Raw genomic sequence first — 18,960 nt, forward strand, 5'->3', positions numbered from 1 at the left:
AATTGTATAATACTTCATAATCGTTCTGCGATCTATTATTTTTGATTTTGCATAGTTTCATTTACTTCATTTTCTGAAGTTATTGAAAAAATATATATAGAATTATTAAAAAACAAAATTTTATACATTGATAAATATATAATTGTTAAAAGTTGAAATGTATGGGGCAGGAAAATAAACGACATAGACGACAAAAATAATTCATCATTATAAATAATCATTTATGTTATAAAATATATGCAATAGATATTTATTATTTGTATATCGATATAAAAATCATCTGCTAATGTTTCCTTCTACTATTCTTCTGACCTTTTCGATTTTTTCGGCCGTTTCTTTTACGTCTTTGTTCAAGCAATTTACGCGCCTTTAGAATTTGTTCTGGACGTTTCAATTCCATATTCCTTTTAATCTTTTCCTTTAACTTTTGATTGTGCCGCGCCCAATGTGTATTAGCTGTTGTTTGCACTGAAACACATAGAAAATAAATATATACATGACGTATCCACTTAAGCTTAAACAATAATTAATTCAAATATTATTTTCACATACACTTCTGCATTTGTGAAGGTTCTTCTTCGCTGTCATCGTCATTTGTAACATCGACTTTGCTTTTTTCTTTCCAACTCGTATAACGATTTGATTTGTAACTGGCAGGTATCCAAACTCCAGACTCTGTTCGTATTTTATTAACTTTTCGTTCCTGTAATAAAGCATATATTTCCTTGAAATATTTTGTTTCATATGAATGTTTAATGATGTAAAATACGTACACTATTAACAGTAACCATTTTTTTCTTTTTGCGATCCCATTTTTTAATCTGTGCTTGAAATCGTTGAGATTCTTCATTATCAGCAGTTAAATCCATTTGTACCTTATCTGCTTCCGTATTAAATGAATTAACTGCTAAACTGTAAAAATATGGCTAAATATAGCGTGCATTAAAAACAACTATTTTACTAAAGACTCACCCTTCCTCTGTATGTTTATCTGGAGCATTATATGGAATAAAAAAATTTTCGTCTCGTATTACCGATCGTTTTTTCTTTTTAGGTTTATATAAATCATCGAGATTCCTTTTCTTTGGAAGTACAACCGTATTAAATGCTTCATTAATTTCATCGGTTGTACTCGATGGAAGATACACTTTTTTCGGTAAATCTACAATATATTATCAATTATTAAATAAAAACTATACAAATGAAATTCGCATTAGTTTATTAAATTGCGAATTTACCTTCTGCACTTTTTTTAGCTTCTACCTTATCTGCTTTTCTGTGAAAATTTATAATATTTTCTTTATGTAACGTCCGTTTTTTTTTCATAACTTGATAATCAATAGATGATGCCTTGGCTCCAATTTCGAATATCGTCTATAACAAATACTTAATAATTAAATATCATATAACTATAACATATAATTGATATAAATTGTATGAATATACATACTCCTTGAGGTCTATAATTGACTATTTTTGATAATAAGTTTGTAGTACTTAAAGAGACATCAGAATATTCTGGTATAACACCTGCCTCGCTAATGTGTAATTCCTTTACCCTTTTAATACTTTCTGATGAAGGTGCAGGTCGCGATCGAATATACTGTTTATATGCATTATCACAAACTTTTTCCATACTTGTCTATATATAAGTTTAACAGAATGTAAATATGACATCTTTAATAATTCTTTGAATAAATCTATCAAAACTACATACTAGATCTGTGGAACAACTGTGCCAATTTATTAATTCTGCAAGTTCTTCTTCTATCATTGCTTGTGGCATTCTACCCACAATACCATCTGTATTTTCTATAGATCCAGAAGATGGTACAATACTTAACGGACGTCCAAGAAAAAGGTGTAAATCTAGCAAATAAGCATATTCGTCCGGACTTATAATATTGTATGCAGTGCCAGCACGACCCGCTCGTGCACAACGACCTATTACGATAATTATTGACATATAAATTTTTATACAATTTAAAACCTAACTTGTTTCCTTACCTACTCGATGTACAAAGAGCTTCGACTTTGCAGGGAAATTAAAATTGATTACGTTATCCAATTGTGGAATATCTAAACCTCGAGCGGCAACATCTGTTACTATTAGAACTCGGACTTTACTAGTGTGAAATTTAGCTGCATTTATTTTTCGTGCTGATGGATCCAAATTAGAATAGATATACGTGTTAGAAATTCCAGCTTTTTCTAATATCTATTAATAAAATACAATCATTCTATATATAAACCCTAGCCCATTATATATAATATGTTAATCCTAAATTGTAAGTTTCATACACATACCTGATGAATATATTCAACATGATGTTGAGTTGCAGCAAATATTACTGTTTGAGAATCACTCTTAATAATATTTTTTAACAAGCATAATAGTACTGCCAACTTTTCTTCTGGGCGACATACTATAAATGAGAGTGTTAATTGTTCTGGTATTTTACTTTCTACATCTAAACGTAATAAGACAGGATCAGTTAATCCAGCTTTTGCAAAATCTACTAAAAGCTTAGGTAATGTTGCAGAAAATAATAATGTTTGTCTTGATTCTGGTAATCTATTTGTGATTTCAGTAATTTGTTCTCCAAAACCCATTTCAAATAATCTGTAACATAATTTATAAATTAGGATTTATTATATTTATAATGAAAAGAAATTATATAATATAGAAATATATATTATTACCTATCAGCTTCATCGAAAACCACATATTCTATATTATTTAATTGCAAGTCCATTTCTATACAAATATGTAGAAATCTTCCTGGCGTTGCTACTAATATATCAGGATTTCCATGAATTGCACTAAACTGATTCTCCATACTGTCACCTCCCAAAATTACAGCTGCTTTTAAGTCTGTAAATTTACCTAATTCCTTTATGAACTTTAATGTCTGTAATGCCAATTCTCTAGTAGGTGATAAAATTAAAGCTCTAGCTCCAGCTTTTGCTTGCCTTGTTTTAAGTTTTTCAAACAATGGAATTAAAAAACAAGCAGTTTTTCCACTCCCTGTTCTGGCCATTGCCACTACATCACGTCCTTCTAAAGCTAAAGGAATTGTCTATAAAAATATAATTGTCTATATAATATATATAATAATATTATGACATAAAATAATACACACATAAGAAAAACACTAAGTTATCAATAATTAAACTCATAAAGACAATTTATTTATTTTAACCAACATCATGCAGCTTACCTTCCTTTGAATAGGTGTTGGTATTTTGTACCCGCGCCTTAATATCCCCTTCAATAGAGGAAAACTAAGAGCCATGGATTGAAATCCTCCTGATTTTTTACATACTTTCTTCTTAATGTTATTAATTTCGTTATCTTCATCACTATCGTTTATTTCTTCTGGGTTGGCAAATCCCACAATATTTGTATCTTTCATTTTAAAGATATGAGTGACTGACAGTAGTAAGACAATAACCTTAAAATAAAGCTGCTTAGCACGTGATTTTATTTTGCAATTAAGATAACTTTAAATTATAAATATTTTTAGTTAAATTATCAAAAGTCAATGATTTTATGTTCTATAAAGTGAAATTCAGCCAATATAGGGAATACTATTATACAGTATTGGAGAGAATATTACTTGTGGTTATGTTAAAATTATTTTCACTTTTATTTTATACATTAAATTGGTAGAACGTAGACAGTACACTCAGTACTTTTAACAGTTTACCTTTATAAAATCCCGTATATTATACAAATTCGTTGTGCATTTTTTGTTAAAAATTTGTACATTAAATGTAATTTGTGTTAAATATTTATTATTCCACTCATCAATATTTTTGTATCTTTTAATATTTTCAATTTCTAATTAATTTGATTGAATCATAATTATACAAACAGATCTCATATTCATATCACGAACCCTAGTGAAAATCGTCCGAAAATTGGAAAGTAACTAGTTGTAAAAAATCAACATGGAAGACAAATAAGTTTCTATTTTGCACACGTGTGACATGTTATGAATATATCAGAAAGAGACAGAAACACTTTATTCATCTCTGTCTGTCTCGTAAGAACGTAAACTGTATTAATCTTCCAAGTTGATTTTTCGCGATTAGACATCAATGACTCAATGGTTGAACAGTTTTCCCTAGCGATAGTCAAAACCTATTTATATGATCGTTACTTAAATTAATGCATTTAGAAGTTGGTGTTTAAATATTGGCAGCACTTAATGCGTATTCTACCATATTGTATCCACAAGTAGTCGGCCATTTTGCTAAATCTATCTTTTCATCATAATTCAACATGAAGTAAGTGGATTTTTTTAAGAGATATATCTGACAAATTAAACGCAATCATTAAAAATTGGTGTAACATATTCGAGGAATTGTAAAATGAAGATATTTATAATAAATATGGTGTCAATCTTTTCAGGATCGGTCTTTGCGCATATAGCGGATATAAAATATATCCCGGCCATGGTAAAACCATGGTAAAAGTGGATGGAAAAGTACGTAAAATAAATTTTATATAGCTGATTTTTATATGCTGGTTCTCATATTATTACATTTTTATTATACTCTCTTTATAATTAAGTAATGTTAGCTCCTTGTTTTGATTATATCTTTGACAACCATAACCTCTATATTTTTTCAGACGTTCACATTTTTAAATTCAAAATGTGAATCCGCACATTTAATGAGACGTAATCCAAGAAAAGTTACATGGACTGTATTATACAGGTATATTTATTTTTAATATTTAATATTTTATACATTATGGAAAGAGAGAAGCAGTTATAAAATATATAACTTAATATTATAGACGGAAGCACAAAAAGGGGCAAGAAGAAGAACAAGCGAAGAAAAGGACAAGGCGTACTCAAAAATTCCAACGTGCGATTGTAGGTGCATCTCTTACAGATATTTTAGCGAAACGTAATATGAAACCAGAAATTCGTAAAGCACAGAGAGAACAAGCAATTAAGTAAGTGTTGTTCAGATATAACCAAACATATATCTGTTCCAATTTATATCACAAAATTTGGTGTTATAGACATCTGTTCCTTTAACGTGATATCTCATATCATGTTAGATTTCAGATTGTCTTAGAATAAATGAATTGCTTCACCCAGAATTGTAATATACTTCACACTGTCTGGCTTTTGCGGGTTCATACAATTCTTATACTAGGTACATATTTTGCTACTTGTATTTCATTAAAATATGTATATATCATATTTTTTATTTCAGAGCTGCAAAGGAACAAAAGAAAGCTGCAAAAGCAACGAAGAAAGCAGTTGTACCTGCTAAGGCAAAAGTACAACCAAAACATAAAGCTGCAAAGATAACACAAAAAGCAGCTCCCCGTGTTGGAGGAAAACGTTAAATTTCCGCACTATATAAATAAAAAGACCTTTAGATTTAAAAAATGTATTTATTTTCCTAGAAAAATATTTTTTATAAATTATTAAATGTTAAGATATTCAGTTTTTCTAAGTAAACATACGTAAGCATCTTTGCTTTTATGGTGATCGCGGTCTGTAGTATGATGAACAAAGTTTACGATAAGAACGTGACTTTCAGCTATTTTTGAGATATGTAAAATAATTCACATTAATTCATAACTTCGATTGCAAACGATGAAAATGTTGGCAAATATTTTGAAGTCCCTTTTCCTTTTTACAAATTTCATTGATCATTACTTCCATTTCTTTTATATTAACATGTTGACTGCCACGCGTGTTTTCAAAGAAATATCCGTCAGGCCACGCGTGCAGCAGTACCAAGCGTTCTCTACTAGGTGCTCCCATCGATATTTTAGTAATGCGAGTCGTACAAATAGTGGTCTCATTACTGATCTCTCGTTTCGTTTTTTCGCAACATTAAAACCACTAGCTGTTGTTGAATATAATGAAGGAAAGTGTGGTATAGATTATTCCGACCAAATGGTTTCTTATGCCACCACTATTAGAAAAGGAATCAAATGGTACAGAAAACTTTACATTCAACTCCTTCTGGGAATTTCTGTTGTAAACGCTTTGACGGTTTACAAAATTGCAACAAGGAAGAATATAAATATTAGAATATTTAGACAATTATTAGTTGCAAAATTATCAGGGTTGTCGGAAAATACAAAAAATCCTTGTCTTCGGCGGAGTCAGCATAATATCGCCGTTCGGAAAAATGATTCCGGAAGAAGCATTAGACATGAAAACTATGTTATGCAAATAAAAGACGTCGAATGGACCGAACAAAGGCACAAAAGAATTTGAAGAAAACAACGACTTATTGTTCAAATTGTCCCGACCAACCTCAGCTATGTATAGAATGCTTTAAAGTTTTACATTATAAATAATTTTTTTAATGAACCATTTTCGTATTACTTTTATAACAATTCAACAGTTTTATTATTATGGAATATCTTTTCAAATACCTACCGATTGACTTCAAGTAGTCAAATAAGCGACACCCGAATACGAGTGTCGTGGCAGTCAACGTGTTAAATATTTATATTACATACTTATTTCACGAATACTACTTTTATGTCCTCCAATTAACTTTTTTTAATTTTAAGTAGTTCGTATTGTATTATCATTTATGTCGTACTATATATTGTGTACATAATAATGCATTGTTGTATTGCACTATTATTTTAGTCTCTTATACATTTGATTTGATAAACTTCGCGCTACTTTCCTTTAATACATCGGTTAACTTATGGCGACACTGGCATGTAAAGTCTGGTAATAATGAGAAATTTGGTCAGTATCTCTGATATTTTTTAAACTTTAATATGTTAAAAAGAACTATTTAAACAAGCAAAATATCACAAAAAGGTGTCGTAAACAACTATAAATAATGTGAATGTAAAATAAATATAAATAATTTTACCTTAGAACTAAACTTAAACTCAATCTAGTTAAAACCCCACAAAATTTCATCATTTTTATTTGCTCTGTGACTATGATCATAGCATAGGGATAAATTGTTTATAGCACGATCGTATACTATATAATTATTCGTAGTATGTAATTTTCTGGAATAAGAATAACTGTTGCGTATGATTCCCATTACTAGTCACACGAGAATTTAGTTTTAATTCAAATAACTACCAGAAAGATTTTCTCTTTGCCACTATGCTTAATCGATAATGTCACAAAAAGTGGGACACGAAAAAGTATTGCATATCAAGTCTATTCTGTATCTAGACTATGCTCATACTTCAGTATATAAACTCTGCGCGTCCTCTAGAGATACAATTTGAAATCGTGTACAATTACTGACAAACCTATTAAGCAATTCTTTTATGATACCGCCATTTTGGATCAGAGCTACACGCAAACGTTGTATATGTTGTGACAAGCCAAGTTCTTGCATGCTTCACAAAACATTGAGTCTTATCGTTTAGAAATACTAACAGACGACGAAGAATGGCAGAGTATCTGGCATCAATTTTCGGTACAGAGAAAGACAAGTAAGTTGGATCTTTAAGTTTATGTTGAATAGCATTCTCCAAACTAAAATCAACGATATTATTGTCCTTTATTTTTAGAGTAAATTGTTCATTTTATTTCAAAATCGGTGCCTGTCGACATGGAGATAGATGTTCTCGAATTCATAACAAGCCAACTTTTAGTCAGGTAAAAATATCTTAATTAACCTTTAATTTCTTTCAAACTCTTCTTAACATTACTAAGTAGTGTTTTATTGCTTTATGTATCTTTTTATATAGAAAATTTTGTTTTTAAATTAAGTTTCTTAGTAATAAATACATTTATATAAAGTATATAAATACAATTATTCATACATATCATTTCAAGTAAATAACTGTAATTCAAATAATTAACAAAAAATATATAACAAAAATAATTAACTGTTTTAGACATGTTTGTTGCAAAACCTTTATGTAAACCCTCAAAATTCAGCAAAAAGTGCAGATGGATCTCATCGTAAGTATATTATAGATAAAATTTATGTCATTATTCAATATTGAAGATAGTCATTTCTACAATCATAATTAATAATCATTATTTTGTAGTGGTGGCAAATGTCTCCGATGAAGAAATGCAGGAACATTATGACAATTTTTTTGAAGATGTCTTTGTTGAATGTGAAGATAAATATGGTGAAATAGAAGAAATGAATGTGTGTGATAATCTTGGGGATCACTTAGTTGGGAATGTTTACATTAAATTCCGAAGAGAAGAAGATGCAGAAAGGGCTGTAAATGACTTGAATAATAGATGGTTTGGTGGAAGACCAGTTTATGCAGAACTTTCTCCAGTCACTGATTTTAGAGAAGCCTGCTGTCGTCAATATGAAATGGGGTATGTAATTACTATCAAATAGTAGAAAGTAAATCTAAGGAATTATACAAATTTAATTTTTTTGACATTTTTTTCATTTCTAAGTATATAAAATACCTGTTACTAAAAAAGAAGTTCGACGTTTTTGCAGAGAATGCACACGTTCAGGATTTTGTAATTTCATGCATTTGAAACCTATTTCACGAGAATTACGACGTTATTTATATAGCAGAAAAAAGGGTGGTAAAGGACGATCAAGATCACGATCGCGATCCCGTGGCCGTGATCGTAAGCGAAGATCACGATCTCGTGACAGAAGATCCAGATCCAAAGATCGCCGAAAAGGTAGAGATGATAAAGGTAGAGATGGACGATCTGGAAGGTATTAATTATGTTATTTTTCAATTGTAATAATCCTTGATAATAAAATGATTCAAATTTACTTATCTCTCTTACGACCGTTTTGTCAAAAATAATGTGTTTGTTAAGATGTTTCTAAATTTTCATTCATAAACATCTGTCAAATATGTATTTCATTTTTAAACACATTGAGTTCTTTTAAACAATAAATTCAAGAAAGTAGATATGGAGATATACTTCTCTTAAAATAAAGTTTGATATATACATAAGTACTTTAAAGATATGGTCAAAAGATTAAATGATATATAATTACCTAATACATAATTCTAAAATGATAGTGGAAACTATCCCGTAATAAAAATTATATATTGACGTTCAATAATTTTTTATAATTTGAATTTGTAAAATAGATATACTTTTCGTGCTTGTAAAATGAATATATATATATATAAATCTCTAATGATCATTGAATCTTTATATATAAACACCATAACTGTATAAAATTATCACAGCATGAAAAAAATTTTGCATGTGTCATAATAAAAATAAAAAATAAAAAATGACGTAACCTTATTTTTAAATACATTGGTTAACTTAAAATGTTAGTACATAACACTAGCACATCAGTAATACTCAAACACAAATTACTTTTATATACCTCAAACTATATTTAGCATTACTTCCAGCAGGAAGCAATAATTATTACAGTATGCAAAGAATTATATTGAATGTTCATAATATAAAAATGAATAAAGAATTCTTATTGATAAAATATTATAAGATTAAATTTTAAACAAATGTCTAGCTTTCCCATTAGACACAAAAGATTCTATAAATATTTCTTAAATATCTTTCTATAAACATCATTTATAATAGGCCAAATTGCTGTTGTACTCATGTCTAGCAATCTTTTTAATATTTTATTACAAGAATAAAAGTACAAAAACTCACTAGAATATACAAACCAAATAAAAGCTGACTCTAGTCAGGATTGCTATAACAAATCATTTGTTTAAAATATTTTGGAAAACGAATTTTTAAGAAATACTTTTGGTAATAATTTTTTCCACTGTAATAAATTTGTGTTTACAATTATAAAAAATAAAGTGAATATTTGCAAAAAAATTTAATGAAAGAATATACTTTATGTGATTAAATAAATTATCCAAATTTTTCGTATAAATACTTCTAGAAATAATATATAGATTGAATTATGTTTCAACGTCGTAGCTACATGTACAAAATCGTGATATGCGAATATTAATGAATAACGATATAATGGGATGCACGCAATCGCCATTTAATACAATCAATATTATAGTTCTACCTATAAACTATTGCTTCCTACTTTGAAATGATACGAACTCTTTAACAACTTCGTAACATCATTGCATTGATGTACATGCACATCATAATGTACTCGTGAATATCACGGATAAAATATATTATGTGAATCATCTTTCAAATTAATCGGTGTTTCTAAATGCCGTCAATATTAAACACTCATCCATTTGATCTTACAATGCTTTCAGAGTCCAGTTAATTTTAGACAATACTTAAAAACATCTAAATAATTTTACATGAATAAATGTATCATATTTTGTGAACATCAAGGTATAATACACAGTAGACGCATTTATGTTTCCTTTCTCCAATAACTATTAACAATTACAATGTAATGTAAAAAGTATATTAAAGTGGTACAATTGAGTCCGACGGAAAAGACGTATTTTGTAGTTTATTCTCATCAGAATTTCTCCAAAATATACTGTATACAATATTTTACTTTAAGTATAAATATATACAGTTGTATTATGAGAGCGCACTAGGTATCATTTAGTGTGACTCGAGACATGAGATTGAGCAGTGCGCAATATTCTACTTTATATGTCTCAGAAGATACACTACCTTCTTTAGTGTAATTTTATTTTATTTTTTATAGTAGTATAGTGCTTGTGATATCTATTTACTTTGCGTCTAAGCACAGAGGTATAAATTGATTAATTAATTTCTTCTCTTAAGATAACTAACAGCTTTAGTAATGTCCTGCCCTCATCACTTATATCATGAAAATATTTACACTGTTTACGTTACTAATTAATGATTACGATATTCCATTTATAGGTTTATAGGATATGAGATCATTGTTAGGGGGGCTAATCAGCATAAACAATGAATTGTTGATTATCCACATCTGCAACTTCAACTTGTACAAATTGAGGTTGTTGAAGTTGAATTTGTTGTACTCCTCTGCCAATAGCATTACGTGACCTACAAATGTCAAATATTCCATGTTACTAAGTAATAATTCTTTACTTAAAAAAAGAAAAAAGAAAATAAAAAAGAAAGAAAGAAAGAAAAACATATCAAGAATAAAAAAAAGATTAAGGTTACTTACTTAGCCTTTGCATGTGTTAATATATGTGACTTTAAATTCGTTGATTGTGCAAATTTTTTGCTGCATCCATCAAATGGGCAAACATAAGGTCTGTCTCCTGTATGAATTCTAACATGAGTGCGAAGATTGAAATCCAGGCTAAACCTTTTACCACATCCTTCAAATGTACATTGGAAAGGTTTTTCTCCTGTATGAACCAACTGGTGCCTTTTCAATTTGGAACTTTCAACAAAAGCTTTCCCACATTCTGCGCATACATGCACTCTTGGTCCATGGGTATGTAAATGTTTACGCATTGCACTATTATCTCTGAACATTTTTGTGCATCCTTTATGTGGACAGGCTATAGTGCGCTCTACACCATCTAGAACAGGTGGTTTGCGTACTTTCAATTTATGACCAGGCCTAGCAAATTCTGCCAATTGCTTTGGATCCGAAAGGTCAAGACCTGGCATTCCATCGGAAATGGAGCTTCCAGAGTGATTGAATTTGGCATTGGATTTACCAGTCATGTATTCTGTGTAGTCTGGATCAGGCTCTGGATTAGAGCCTTCATCTGGAACATCCACCAGGTGAGGAGCTAATAGGACACTCCCTTTAACAACAACAAGCAGTCCCAAACAAAAGCTACTGTATTTATTTTTAATTATTTAAAACACGTATTTTTATTTGTGTATAATAGCAGAATAAACTTTAAAAATAGACAAATTTTTTACACAAACCGTTTCAACTGAAAATGATAAATATTTAAAGGCAAGATTACATAATATGTTATCAATATCTTTATTTATATTTTTCATATAAAATAAGTCCTCTCTCCTTTTTCTCTGTTTAAAAACTCATATATGCATATTTTAAATATATAAAGTCATATACATTCAAATGTATGTTAACAAGTAATTTAAGTTTTATACAAATCGTACATTTGGAAAATTAAAATTCATGAATTTTCATATACAAAATTACCTATATTCATATTTAGTAATAAAATATCTATATCAAACATTAATTAAAAATCGTTTAAATAATATATAAAATATAACAGAGACCTACATTTGAGATTCTTCTTCCATGCATAGGTATAATAAAGGGTATATTTAATATTAATATAACCCATAATACATTAAAAGCAAAAATAGATTTTTGATTTCTTGAAAAAAAATATTCTTGATTTCTTTCTTATAATATATATGGTTATTTTAAGATATATTAAATATGAATAAATTTGATTATCGATTTATATAATACTCAGGTATGATAAAAACAATTTACATATTTGCTGATCTGCTTTACAATTCTTTTCATACCTTTTTATTTATTTTTATTTGACAACATATAATCTTAATGAAGGGAAATAAAAATATATTTGAATCTTTTAAATAGATTCAATAATTGCAAACATTTAAGAAGAAATGTAGGTATATAATATGAAATGACGTAAGAAGACCGAATGTTTCATACTTGGAAGGATCAATCTATTTTTTCTAGGTAATTTTATGCATAAAAACAATAAATTACGTGTTTATTTAAATAAGAATTTAATTAGTCTAATACAATGATGAAAAAATGGTAAAAAATTAGGTAATAATGTGCATATAAAAAAACAAAGATAACGTAAGAGAGTAGAGCTTTGTCAATTCTGCTGTAAGTACAGCTCCGCCATTATCATTCAACAGGACAGATCCACGTAAAAGAAGCCATTTTCAAAATATGGCTGCCCCCTGGTAGCATAATGGCGTTCCCTCGATCAAAACAAACAACGTAAACTGTCAACGAATTCACCGATAATAAAGACTCAAAGGACCCGACTAATTTCTTTGGTAAACCCGTGTGAAAAGCACGGTATTGATTCGAGACCACCGGAAGTGCGTATGATACAATGTGCGTGGAGATACACTCGTTACGAAAGTTTTTCTCTAGCGAATTTATCTATTCGGTCAGTGTTTCATCCGAATTATCGAAAAGGTTAGGAAAAATAAATAATAGGAAACCTACCGTCGTCGGTACCCGATGCCCACATCGTCACTGAGAATTCACCTTCAAGCGTCTTGATTTGCACTTGCTTCTGCTCCCACTTTCTAGCCTTCGTCTCCGAACCCATTTCCCCAAAAATCGTATGATCGGACGATCTGAATTTCGACGAACCGCTTTTCTTGGTCTTCTTAGGACCTTTTTTCGATGGGCCAGGGCTTGATTCAACATAAATATCGCTCTCCGGGACCGGAATCTGATCATATACGCTTAGTGGATCACTACCGACGATTTCCTCTTGCGTCTGTAGTATGATTTCTTCGCGTCCTGGCTCTGGAAGTGTTTGAAGGGCTATCATCGGCTGGCCATCTTCACCCTCGATCGTAGTTTCCACAGTCTCACACGGTATCTCCACCGGTATCGTTTCTATTTCAACCTCTTGGATATCTGGTTGAATCTCCACTTCAGTTATTATGTCCGAGGACGCCATATTAATCTCCGCTGACGCCATGTTACTAATCAAAATGGCTGGCCACTGTTACTCGCGCGACAAGCGGAACACCAAGTTAACCGATCACGTGACCTGCTCCCACCACTGCGATTAAGAAAATGGTGCTCATTCAAAACTTTGTAAAGTCGTCTAAAGCGAATCTCTCTATTTCAAGTCTTCACTTTAATTCTTCGCATAAAATATGAATTTCACGTATAATTAGTTGTATATAGCAATCGCGTAATAACGTTTAACAATAGTGTATGTATTTTTGAAACATTTTCCACGGTATATTTTTGTTCAGTACATTTCTTATGAGAACAATTAAGATACGTCTTTCTATCTTTCTTTCTTTTTTAACTATGTAACTGCTCCATCTATCGAGAAAATGTAGTAACATTTCCACTTGAAAGAAAATATTAAATTTTAGTTTGACATGTAACGAATGCGCTTTTTATTACATTTTTTCGCATATCTTCTCGCTCTTATTAACACCTCGAACAATTTTTTGAGATATATGCAGATAAATTAAACTAACGTTGCGTTCCACATTTGTGTATCTGATGTAACAAAGATATAGGTTATAATTTTCAGATTGTTGATACGATGGATTTGTCAAAAATACCGAATGACAAAAAATTGTATCTTTGTAAATGGTATTTTAGAGGTAAGCTACATATTTTTAATTGCACTGTTTCATTTATATAGATATATGTAAATGTTTTGTTTTATTTTGTAGCTGGATTTGTTTTTCTACCGTTTCTTTGGGCTGTGAATGCTATTTGGTTTGCAAAAGAAGCCTTTGTTGAACCGCATTACGAGGAACAAAAACAAATTAAGAGATGTAGATCATATTTTTTATAACACCACTGTCTAATATATAACATATATTTTGTTCATATTAATTTTCAGATGTAATATTTTCTGCAATTGGAGCAACTATATGGTCAGCTGCTCTTTTAGCATGGATCGTTACATTTCAGACACAAAGAGCAGCATGGGGTGAATTTGCAGATTCTATTAGTTACATAATTCCAACTGGCATTCCTTGATGTTAAGATATACTTATTTTTATTTAATTGTTTATGAGTGACTTATTATAATATACATTTTTAATTTGTGAAATAAAATTGTTTCTTTCTTCTTGGCATTTTATTAGATAACAATAGTCTTAGTTGTAAAAATATACTGTTTATTCAGGTGCACTGGTGTTAACTATTTCTAGAACTTAATAATACATCCATTTTAAATATATATAATTTGACATGATTAAACATAAAGTGCAATACTTTATTATACATTTAATGTCATTTATAAAAAAGTTAAAATTCAAATACATATTTGAAGAATTTGTTTATTTACGTATATGTCCATTATCTTTTACTTAATGTATGAGAATAAAATTAAATGGCCCTCCGCCGTCGTCTATATAGTTGTAAATCTCTGTAAACTAACCTTGATAAAAGCTAAAACAGTACATGTTACATTAAAAAATTGGAATATTGGTTATTTATTAGGTATTTGATCTTGAGTAAGATTACCAATAATGCCAACATGTCAGCAACCATGAGCATATAAAACACATTATGCCAACCAGCCCAACGAGCTACCACTCCTGCTAACAGTGGACCTACAGCAGCTCCAATACTGCCTGTACCATCAATAATTGCAGTAACTGTAGCTAAAGCTTTAGAATTGTTTCCCAAACTGGGATGGGTTCCTAGTTCAGCAGATACTGCAGTTGTTATCAATGCATATGGTCCATTTACTAATAAACCAGCTATTAGTAACAATACTATGTTGATTGTCCAACCAGTACTCCCAATGTAGTCATATAGGAATAACTATATAGTGAATTACACAAAATTATACTCTATAGAAATAAATAATTATTAATCTAATAATGATATTTAAATCTTAAGTTGCTACAGATTATTAACATTTTATGTTACTTATATAAGTTATTTATAAATTCTTGATTTAAAAAAGTTATATACCATTGGAACTGCAAATCCAAACATGACTGCACATGTTAGAGCACTTTTTCCAGTATAATCAGACAGAACACCAGCTGCTATTGCACCCATTATGCCACCAACATCAAACAAAGTAGAAAGATCTGCACTTAATGTTGTGCTGTAAGTAGCTAAAAATGAACAAAAATAGTTAAATAATATTTTAGCATAATATATACAATTTTTAATTATAATTTGAAGAATACTAACTTGAAGCTGCAATATACAATGGTAACCAATATAGGAATGTATAGCTTACAAGTTTTGCAAAAAATAAAGAGAGAGAATATTCTACGACTCCAGGTATCATCATAGCTTGTATGAATCCAATTGCATTTCCTCTATGATTCTCTTGTATATGTCTATGCCTTGGTAATATTGGACTAGTTTCAGATCGTCCATTTTCGATGTCCTTACAAAATAAGCTTTTTATAAATATTCAAAGGAATATAAGAAAAGTATTGATAGAGTATATGCATACAAAATTTAAATATATTATAAAAAAGATACCAAAGAAATAATCTAAATATTAAAATACTACAAACACTGAAACGCTATTTGTGTTAATGTAGTTATATGAAGTATAACATTAATTACATAAAAAAATGAAGCATGCACTTACATCAATATCGACTTGTTCGCGGTAGGCACAACGATAAGTGAGACGCTAAGTACAGTAAATGAATCATTTTTAGTGAGCATACAATATGTGCAAAAAAAAATATATGTAAATATAAAACAGGTATAAACACAAAAATCTAATGAATAACTAATTACAGTTTCACTTAATGTTATGAGATTAAATAATTAATGACTATTTGAATAAAAAGCAATTATTATCAAACATCTACATATTCAATTATTGAAATAAAAGAAAGTGAAATGCTAATATTATCTGCTAATTATTTTATAACATATGATATTAATACATGAAATATTCGAAAAAGTTTGATGTTTGCATTCCAGTGCTAGTACAGACAATAATAATTACAAAATGCTATTAGTAGTGCATAACATGCTAAAAAGTAAATAAAAACTTCACTAAAGAATATATTTAACTTACATTGTGTACATTTTCACAATCATCTGCATTACTTCCTTCATCTGAACTATGGGCAGCCTCAAATTTTCTATATCTAAGTGGGGCAGGTGGTGCACATCCTATGTCTGTAGGATTTGGTACTAGAAATAAAAATATTATAAATCCTGTAAAGCCCATTATTATTCCAGGTACCATGAAACTTAGACCCCAATCAGATTCTACAAATTTGGCAGCTATTAAACTGCCCAAAATATTGCCTAATGATGTATGAGAATTCCATATTCCAAAGATCAATCCTCTTTTTGCTTTTCCAAACCAATTTCCTACAACTGTAACTACACCTGGCCAACCGGATGTTTGAAAGACACCACCAATGGCCTAAATATGATAATAATTTATGATTATCTAAAATAAATTTATACAAGTAATGAATCATTTGCATACACTTACTTGAACCAGAACAAAATACCATAAACTATGAATATTGTATGGCTTAGCAATACCAAAGAGATAACAAGATATACCAGATGCAAGCATCCCAAATGCAAGAAAATATCGTAGATTTGCTCTTTCTGCTATAAAACCACTGCACATAAAAATGTAAAATTACTATCAAAATAATCTTTATGATCTCCAATCTCATAAATAAGCTCACTTCAATATGTCACCTGAGGAACATGGCTGCTGCATATGCAAACAGGAATGCAGAGTCCAAAATGCCCAGTAATGCTGGAGCATCTGCAGTATCTATTTAAAATAAGAGACATAAGTTATACATATCCAAATCACTTTAAATTGGGAAGTTATGCTAATATTATACTTACCAAATGGAGCCCAATCGCACCATGTATCTTGATTACTAGTGTTGATTAAAAAGTTTGGGGGTGGTGATAAAGTGCTACAGTTGAAACTCAACACATTTTTTACAACGGACATGGGCTTTCGTGTCATATGGTAACAGGTATATGCTAAATATGTGAGTGCTAAAATAACACCTTGATGCCATGTCATTCGATTGACACGACTATGAGCACAGCATTTCACAAATGTATTTTCAATAACTTGCAAACCCCATGGTTGATCTCTTAATGGGCTGGTCATATTTGTTAAATATATTTTCTTCGCTATTATCAATAGCTTTTACTATAATTAATTTATTATAGGTATTAAAAATATCTTGAAGTTTATTATATAAAATTATTACTTTAAGTATTTTGTATCTTTTATCTTCAATTTTTCTCTTTCTACAAATCAACAAAATACTTTTTATTTATATCATTTAAAATTATATAGATAATATCTTTAGTCATATATTAATACTTTGGTCACAATTAAAGATAGTATTGTGTTCTTTCAAAGTTACTTCTGTTTATGAAATTAATCACTCCCACAAAAATTTAGTATTAATAATACATAATTATTTCAATATATATAATACAACAATAAAAGTTTCACAATGTTTTTCTTAACTACACTGTGATCCTTATTGTGTTACGACAATTATGAATATTATATGAACTATAATATCAATATGTATACTTTACTTTTATTCTTAATTTTTTCGGTGTCACCTTTTTTCTGTATTTTCTGTCTTCATTGATATTTTTATTGTATTCAACATTTTTAGCTAGCAATGACAGAATGACTTTTTTACAGGAAGTAGACAGTAAATTCCGTAAAAAAATAGGCTATGACTCATAACCTACAATGAAAGGAATGTTGCAGAAGTACATGATATCACGAATACGTGTTTATAACATAATTGACTTTGTCTATGTTACGATACACTATAATTACATTTTCACTGTCTTTAAACAATTACATGGAATATAGTTTTATTTTAAACTAAATGGAATGTTTACTAGCGATAATGACAAATGATGTTTACGTACTTACATATGGGAAATTTAAAATATGCATACGTAGTACGTATATACGTATATATACATGATGTCTTATCTATGCATATTGACAAAGTATTAAAATCTTCAAGGTTACTTAAATTTTAATTTGATGTATTACAAATTATACAACATGCATAAGTATAAATTTACAATATTACAATGTCTAAAAACTTGTATTTGAAAGTTCAATAATGTAATATAAAATATAATATAAATTATACGAAACAATTCTTGAAATTACAATTATATTACAAACTGTTTATAAACATAAATTCAACTTAATTCTGATATATTAAACTAATAAATTCATGCAATAAATCAAAATAAAATTAATTTTATGATTGATCTACAGTTCTGTCCAATGAGGTAAGATAGTAAACATAAACATAATTTCATTGCTACGGCTGCAACTATTGGTTATCGACTAGTGACATTGGAGTTTCACTATATAGGTTTACTATTTAGTTTAACTTCCAGTTATAGATTTTA

The 18,960-nt window shown here is 29.4% G+C and overlaps 6 protein-coding genes and 1 non-coding gene across 13 annotated transcripts; 4 read left to right on the forward strand and 3 right to left on the reverse strand.

The window, feature by feature from the left end:
* Positions 1-200: 200 nt before the first annotated feature.
* LOC138184787 (ATP-dependent RNA helicase DDX54) lies at positions 201-3,880 on the reverse strand. 2 transcript variants are annotated; one of them, XM_069123084.1, is made up of 12 exons: positions 3,711-3,880; positions 3,222-3,455; positions 2,704-3,080; positions 2,308-2,623; positions 2,008-2,218; positions 1,718-1,944; positions 1,451-1,642; positions 1,239-1,374; positions 973-1,162; positions 774-912; positions 553-703; positions 201-468 (listed from the first exon to the last, which is right to left on the reverse strand). In XM_069123084.1, the coding sequence occupies exons 2-12, from the start codon at positions 3,414-3,416 to the stop codon at positions 284-286; spliced, it is 2,319 nt and encodes a 772-aa protein (XP_068979185.1). In that variant the 5' UTR covers positions 3,417-3,455; positions 3,711-3,880; the 3' UTR covers positions 201-283. The 2 variants fall into 2 exon arrangements, with proteins under 2 accessions (XP_068979185.1, XP_068979184.1); XM_069123083.1 differs by lacking the exon at positions 3,711-3,880 and having other exon boundaries at positions 3,222-3,666.
* A 255-nt stretch (positions 3,881-4,135) lies between these two features.
* Positions 4,136-5,414, forward strand: RpL24 (ribosomal protein L24). The gene is made up of 5 exons (XM_069123085.1): positions 4,136-4,293; positions 4,418-4,493; positions 4,640-4,725; positions 4,808-4,969; positions 5,236-5,414. The coding sequence occupies exons 1-5, from the start codon at positions 4,289-4,291 to the stop codon at positions 5,369-5,371; spliced, it is 465 nt and encodes a 154-aa protein (XP_068979186.1). The 5' UTR covers positions 4,136-4,288; the 3' UTR covers positions 5,372-5,414.
* On the forward strand, positions 5,037-5,165 carry LOC138185335 (small nucleolar RNA SNORA79). Its single transcript, XR_011174585.1, has one exon. It is a non-coding gene; the product is annotated as a small nucleolar RNA SNORA79 (small nucleolar RNA).
* Positions 5,415-7,107: 1,693 nt separating the features above from the next.
* On the forward strand, positions 7,108-8,733 carry U2af38 (U2 small nuclear riboprotein auxiliary factor 38). Its single transcript, XM_069122780.1, has 5 exons — positions 7,108-7,459; positions 7,538-7,625; positions 7,868-7,934; positions 8,024-8,312; positions 8,443-8,733. Exons 1-5 carry the CDS (start codon positions 7,416-7,418, stop codon positions 8,678-8,680), a joined length of 726 nt encoding a protein of 241 aa, XP_068978881.1. The 5' UTR covers positions 7,108-7,415; the 3' UTR covers positions 8,681-8,733.
* Positions 8,734-9,762: 1,029 nt separating this feature from the next.
* Positions 9,763-13,736, reverse strand: LOC138184654 (transcriptional repressor protein YY1). 2 transcript variants are annotated; one of them, XM_069122779.1, is made up of 3 exons: positions 13,045-13,736; positions 11,050-11,605; positions 9,763-10,922 (listed from the first exon to the last, which is right to left on the reverse strand). In XM_069122779.1, exons 1-3 carry the CDS (start codon positions 13,529-13,531, stop codon positions 10,808-10,810), a joined length of 1,158 nt encoding a protein of 385 aa, XP_068978880.1. In that variant the 5' UTR covers positions 13,532-13,736; the 3' UTR covers positions 9,763-10,807. The 2 variants fall into 2 exon arrangements, with proteins under 2 accessions (XP_068978880.1, XP_068978879.1); XM_069122778.1 differs by having other exon boundaries at positions 11,050-11,644.
* Positions 13,737-13,893: 157 nt separating this feature from the next.
* Positions 13,894-14,653, forward strand: pen-2 (presenilin enhancer, gamma-secretase subunit). The gene is made up of 3 exons (XM_069122781.1): positions 13,894-14,177; positions 14,250-14,354; positions 14,423-14,653. The coding sequence occupies exons 1-3, from the start codon at positions 14,117-14,119 to the stop codon at positions 14,560-14,562; spliced, it is 306 nt and encodes a 101-aa protein (XP_068978882.1). The 5' UTR covers positions 13,894-14,116; the 3' UTR covers positions 14,563-14,653.
* Positions 14,654-14,850: 197 nt separating this feature from the next.
* Positions 14,851-18,595, reverse strand: MFS16 (major facilitator superfamily transporter 16). Of its 5 annotated transcripts, XM_069122774.1 has the most exons (10): positions 18,464-18,595; positions 17,392-18,269; positions 17,236-17,314; positions 17,018-17,153; positions 16,589-16,945; positions 16,148-16,192; positions 15,736-15,937; positions 15,508-15,656; positions 15,052-15,354; positions 14,851-14,976 (listed from the first exon to the last, which is right to left on the reverse strand). In XM_069122774.1, exons 2-10 carry the CDS (start codon positions 17,666-17,668, stop codon positions 14,914-14,916), a joined length of 1,611 nt encoding a protein of 536 aa, XP_068978875.1. In that variant the 5' UTR covers positions 17,669-18,269; positions 18,464-18,595; the 3' UTR covers positions 14,851-14,913. The 5 variants fall into 5 exon arrangements, with proteins under 5 accessions (XP_068978875.1, XP_068978874.1, XP_068978877.1 ...); XM_069122773.1 differs by having other exon boundaries at positions 17,392-18,527; XM_069122776.1 differs by lacking the exon at positions 18,464-18,595 and having other exon boundaries at positions 17,223-17,314; positions 17,392-17,533.
* Between the last annotated feature and the right edge of the window lie 365 nt (positions 18,596-18,960).

This window comes from Bombus flavifrons, chromosome 11, assembly GCF_040668555.2.
Source record: "Bombus flavifrons isolate JBK064 chromosome 11, iyBomFlav1_principal, whole genome shotgun sequence".
In the NCBI taxonomy this organism is placed as follows: domain Eukaryota; kingdom Metazoa; phylum Arthropoda; class Insecta; order Hymenoptera; family Apidae; genus Bombus; species Bombus flavifrons.

Excerpts from the sequence above, each read along its gene's own strand:
- LOC138184787 (XM_069123084.1), bottom strand. The coding sequence starts at position 3,416 with ATGAAAGATACAAATATTGTGGGATTTGCCAACCCAGAAGAAATAAAC. Across the intron at positions 1,945-2,007 it reads GCTCTTTGTACATCGAGTAG|GTCGTTGTGCACGAGCGGGT; the intron begins GTAAGGAAACAA and ends TTATCGTAATAG. Across the intron at positions 469-552 it reads ACCTTCACAAATGCAGAAGT|TGCAAACAACAGCTAATACA; the intron begins GTATGTGAAAAT and ends TATGTGTTTCAG.
- RpL24 (XM_069123085.1), top strand. Across the intron at positions 4,494-4,639 it reads TGGTAAAAGTGGATGGAAAA|ACGTTCACATTTTTAAATTC; the intron begins GTACGTAAAATA and ends ATATTTTTTCAG. Across the intron at positions 4,726-4,807 it reads ACATGGACTGTATTATACAG|ACGGAAGCACAAAAAGGGGC; the intron begins GTATATTTATTT and ends TTAATATTATAG.
- U2af38 (XM_069122780.1), top strand. The coding sequence starts at position 7,416 with ATGGCAGAGTATCTGGCATCAATTTTCGGTACAGAGAAAGACAA. Across the intron at positions 7,626-7,867 it reads ACAAGCCAACTTTTAGTCAG|ACATGTTTGTTGCAAAACCT; the intron begins GTAAAAATATCT and ends TAACTGTTTTAG. Across the intron at positions 8,313-8,442 it reads TGTCGTCAATATGAAATGGG|AGAATGCACACGTTCAGGAT; the intron begins GTATGTAATTAC and ends ACGTTTTTGCAG.
- LOC138184654 (XM_069122778.1), bottom strand. The coding sequence starts at position 13,531 with ATGGCGTCAGCGGAGATTAATATGGCGTCCTCGGACATAATAACTGAA. Across the intron at positions 11,645-13,044 it reads GGCATCGGGTACCGACGACG|GGAGTGTCCTATTAGCTCCT; the intron begins GTAGGTTTCCTA and ends TTGTTGTTAAAG. Across the intron at positions 10,923-11,049 it reads TTAACACATGCAAAGGCTAA|GTCACGTAATGCTATTGGCA; the intron begins GTAAGTAACCTT and ends TGACATTTGTAG.
- pen-2 (XM_069122781.1), top strand. The coding sequence starts at position 14,117 with ATGGATTTGTCAAAAATACCGAATGACAAAAAATTGTATCTTTGTAAA. Across the intron at positions 14,178-14,249 it reads TTGTAAATGGTATTTTAGAG|CTGGATTTGTTTTTCTACCG; the intron begins GTAAGCTACATA and ends TTTATTTTGTAG. Across the intron at positions 14,355-14,422 it reads ACAAAAACAAATTAAGAGAT|ATGTAATATTTTCTGCAATT; the intron begins GTAGATCATATT and ends ATTAATTTTCAG.
- MFS16 (XM_069122774.1), bottom strand. The coding sequence starts at position 17,668 with ATGACCAGCCCATTAAGAGATCAACCATGGGGTTTGCAAGTTATTGAA. Across the intron at positions 16,193-16,588 it reads ATTGTGAAAATGTACACAAT|CGTCTCACTTATCGTTGTGC; the intron begins GTAAGTTAAATA and ends TACTGTACTTAG. Across the intron at positions 15,355-15,507 it reads TTGGATTTGCAGTTCCAATG|TTATTCCTATATGACTACAT; the intron begins GTATATAACTTT and ends TTCACTATATAG.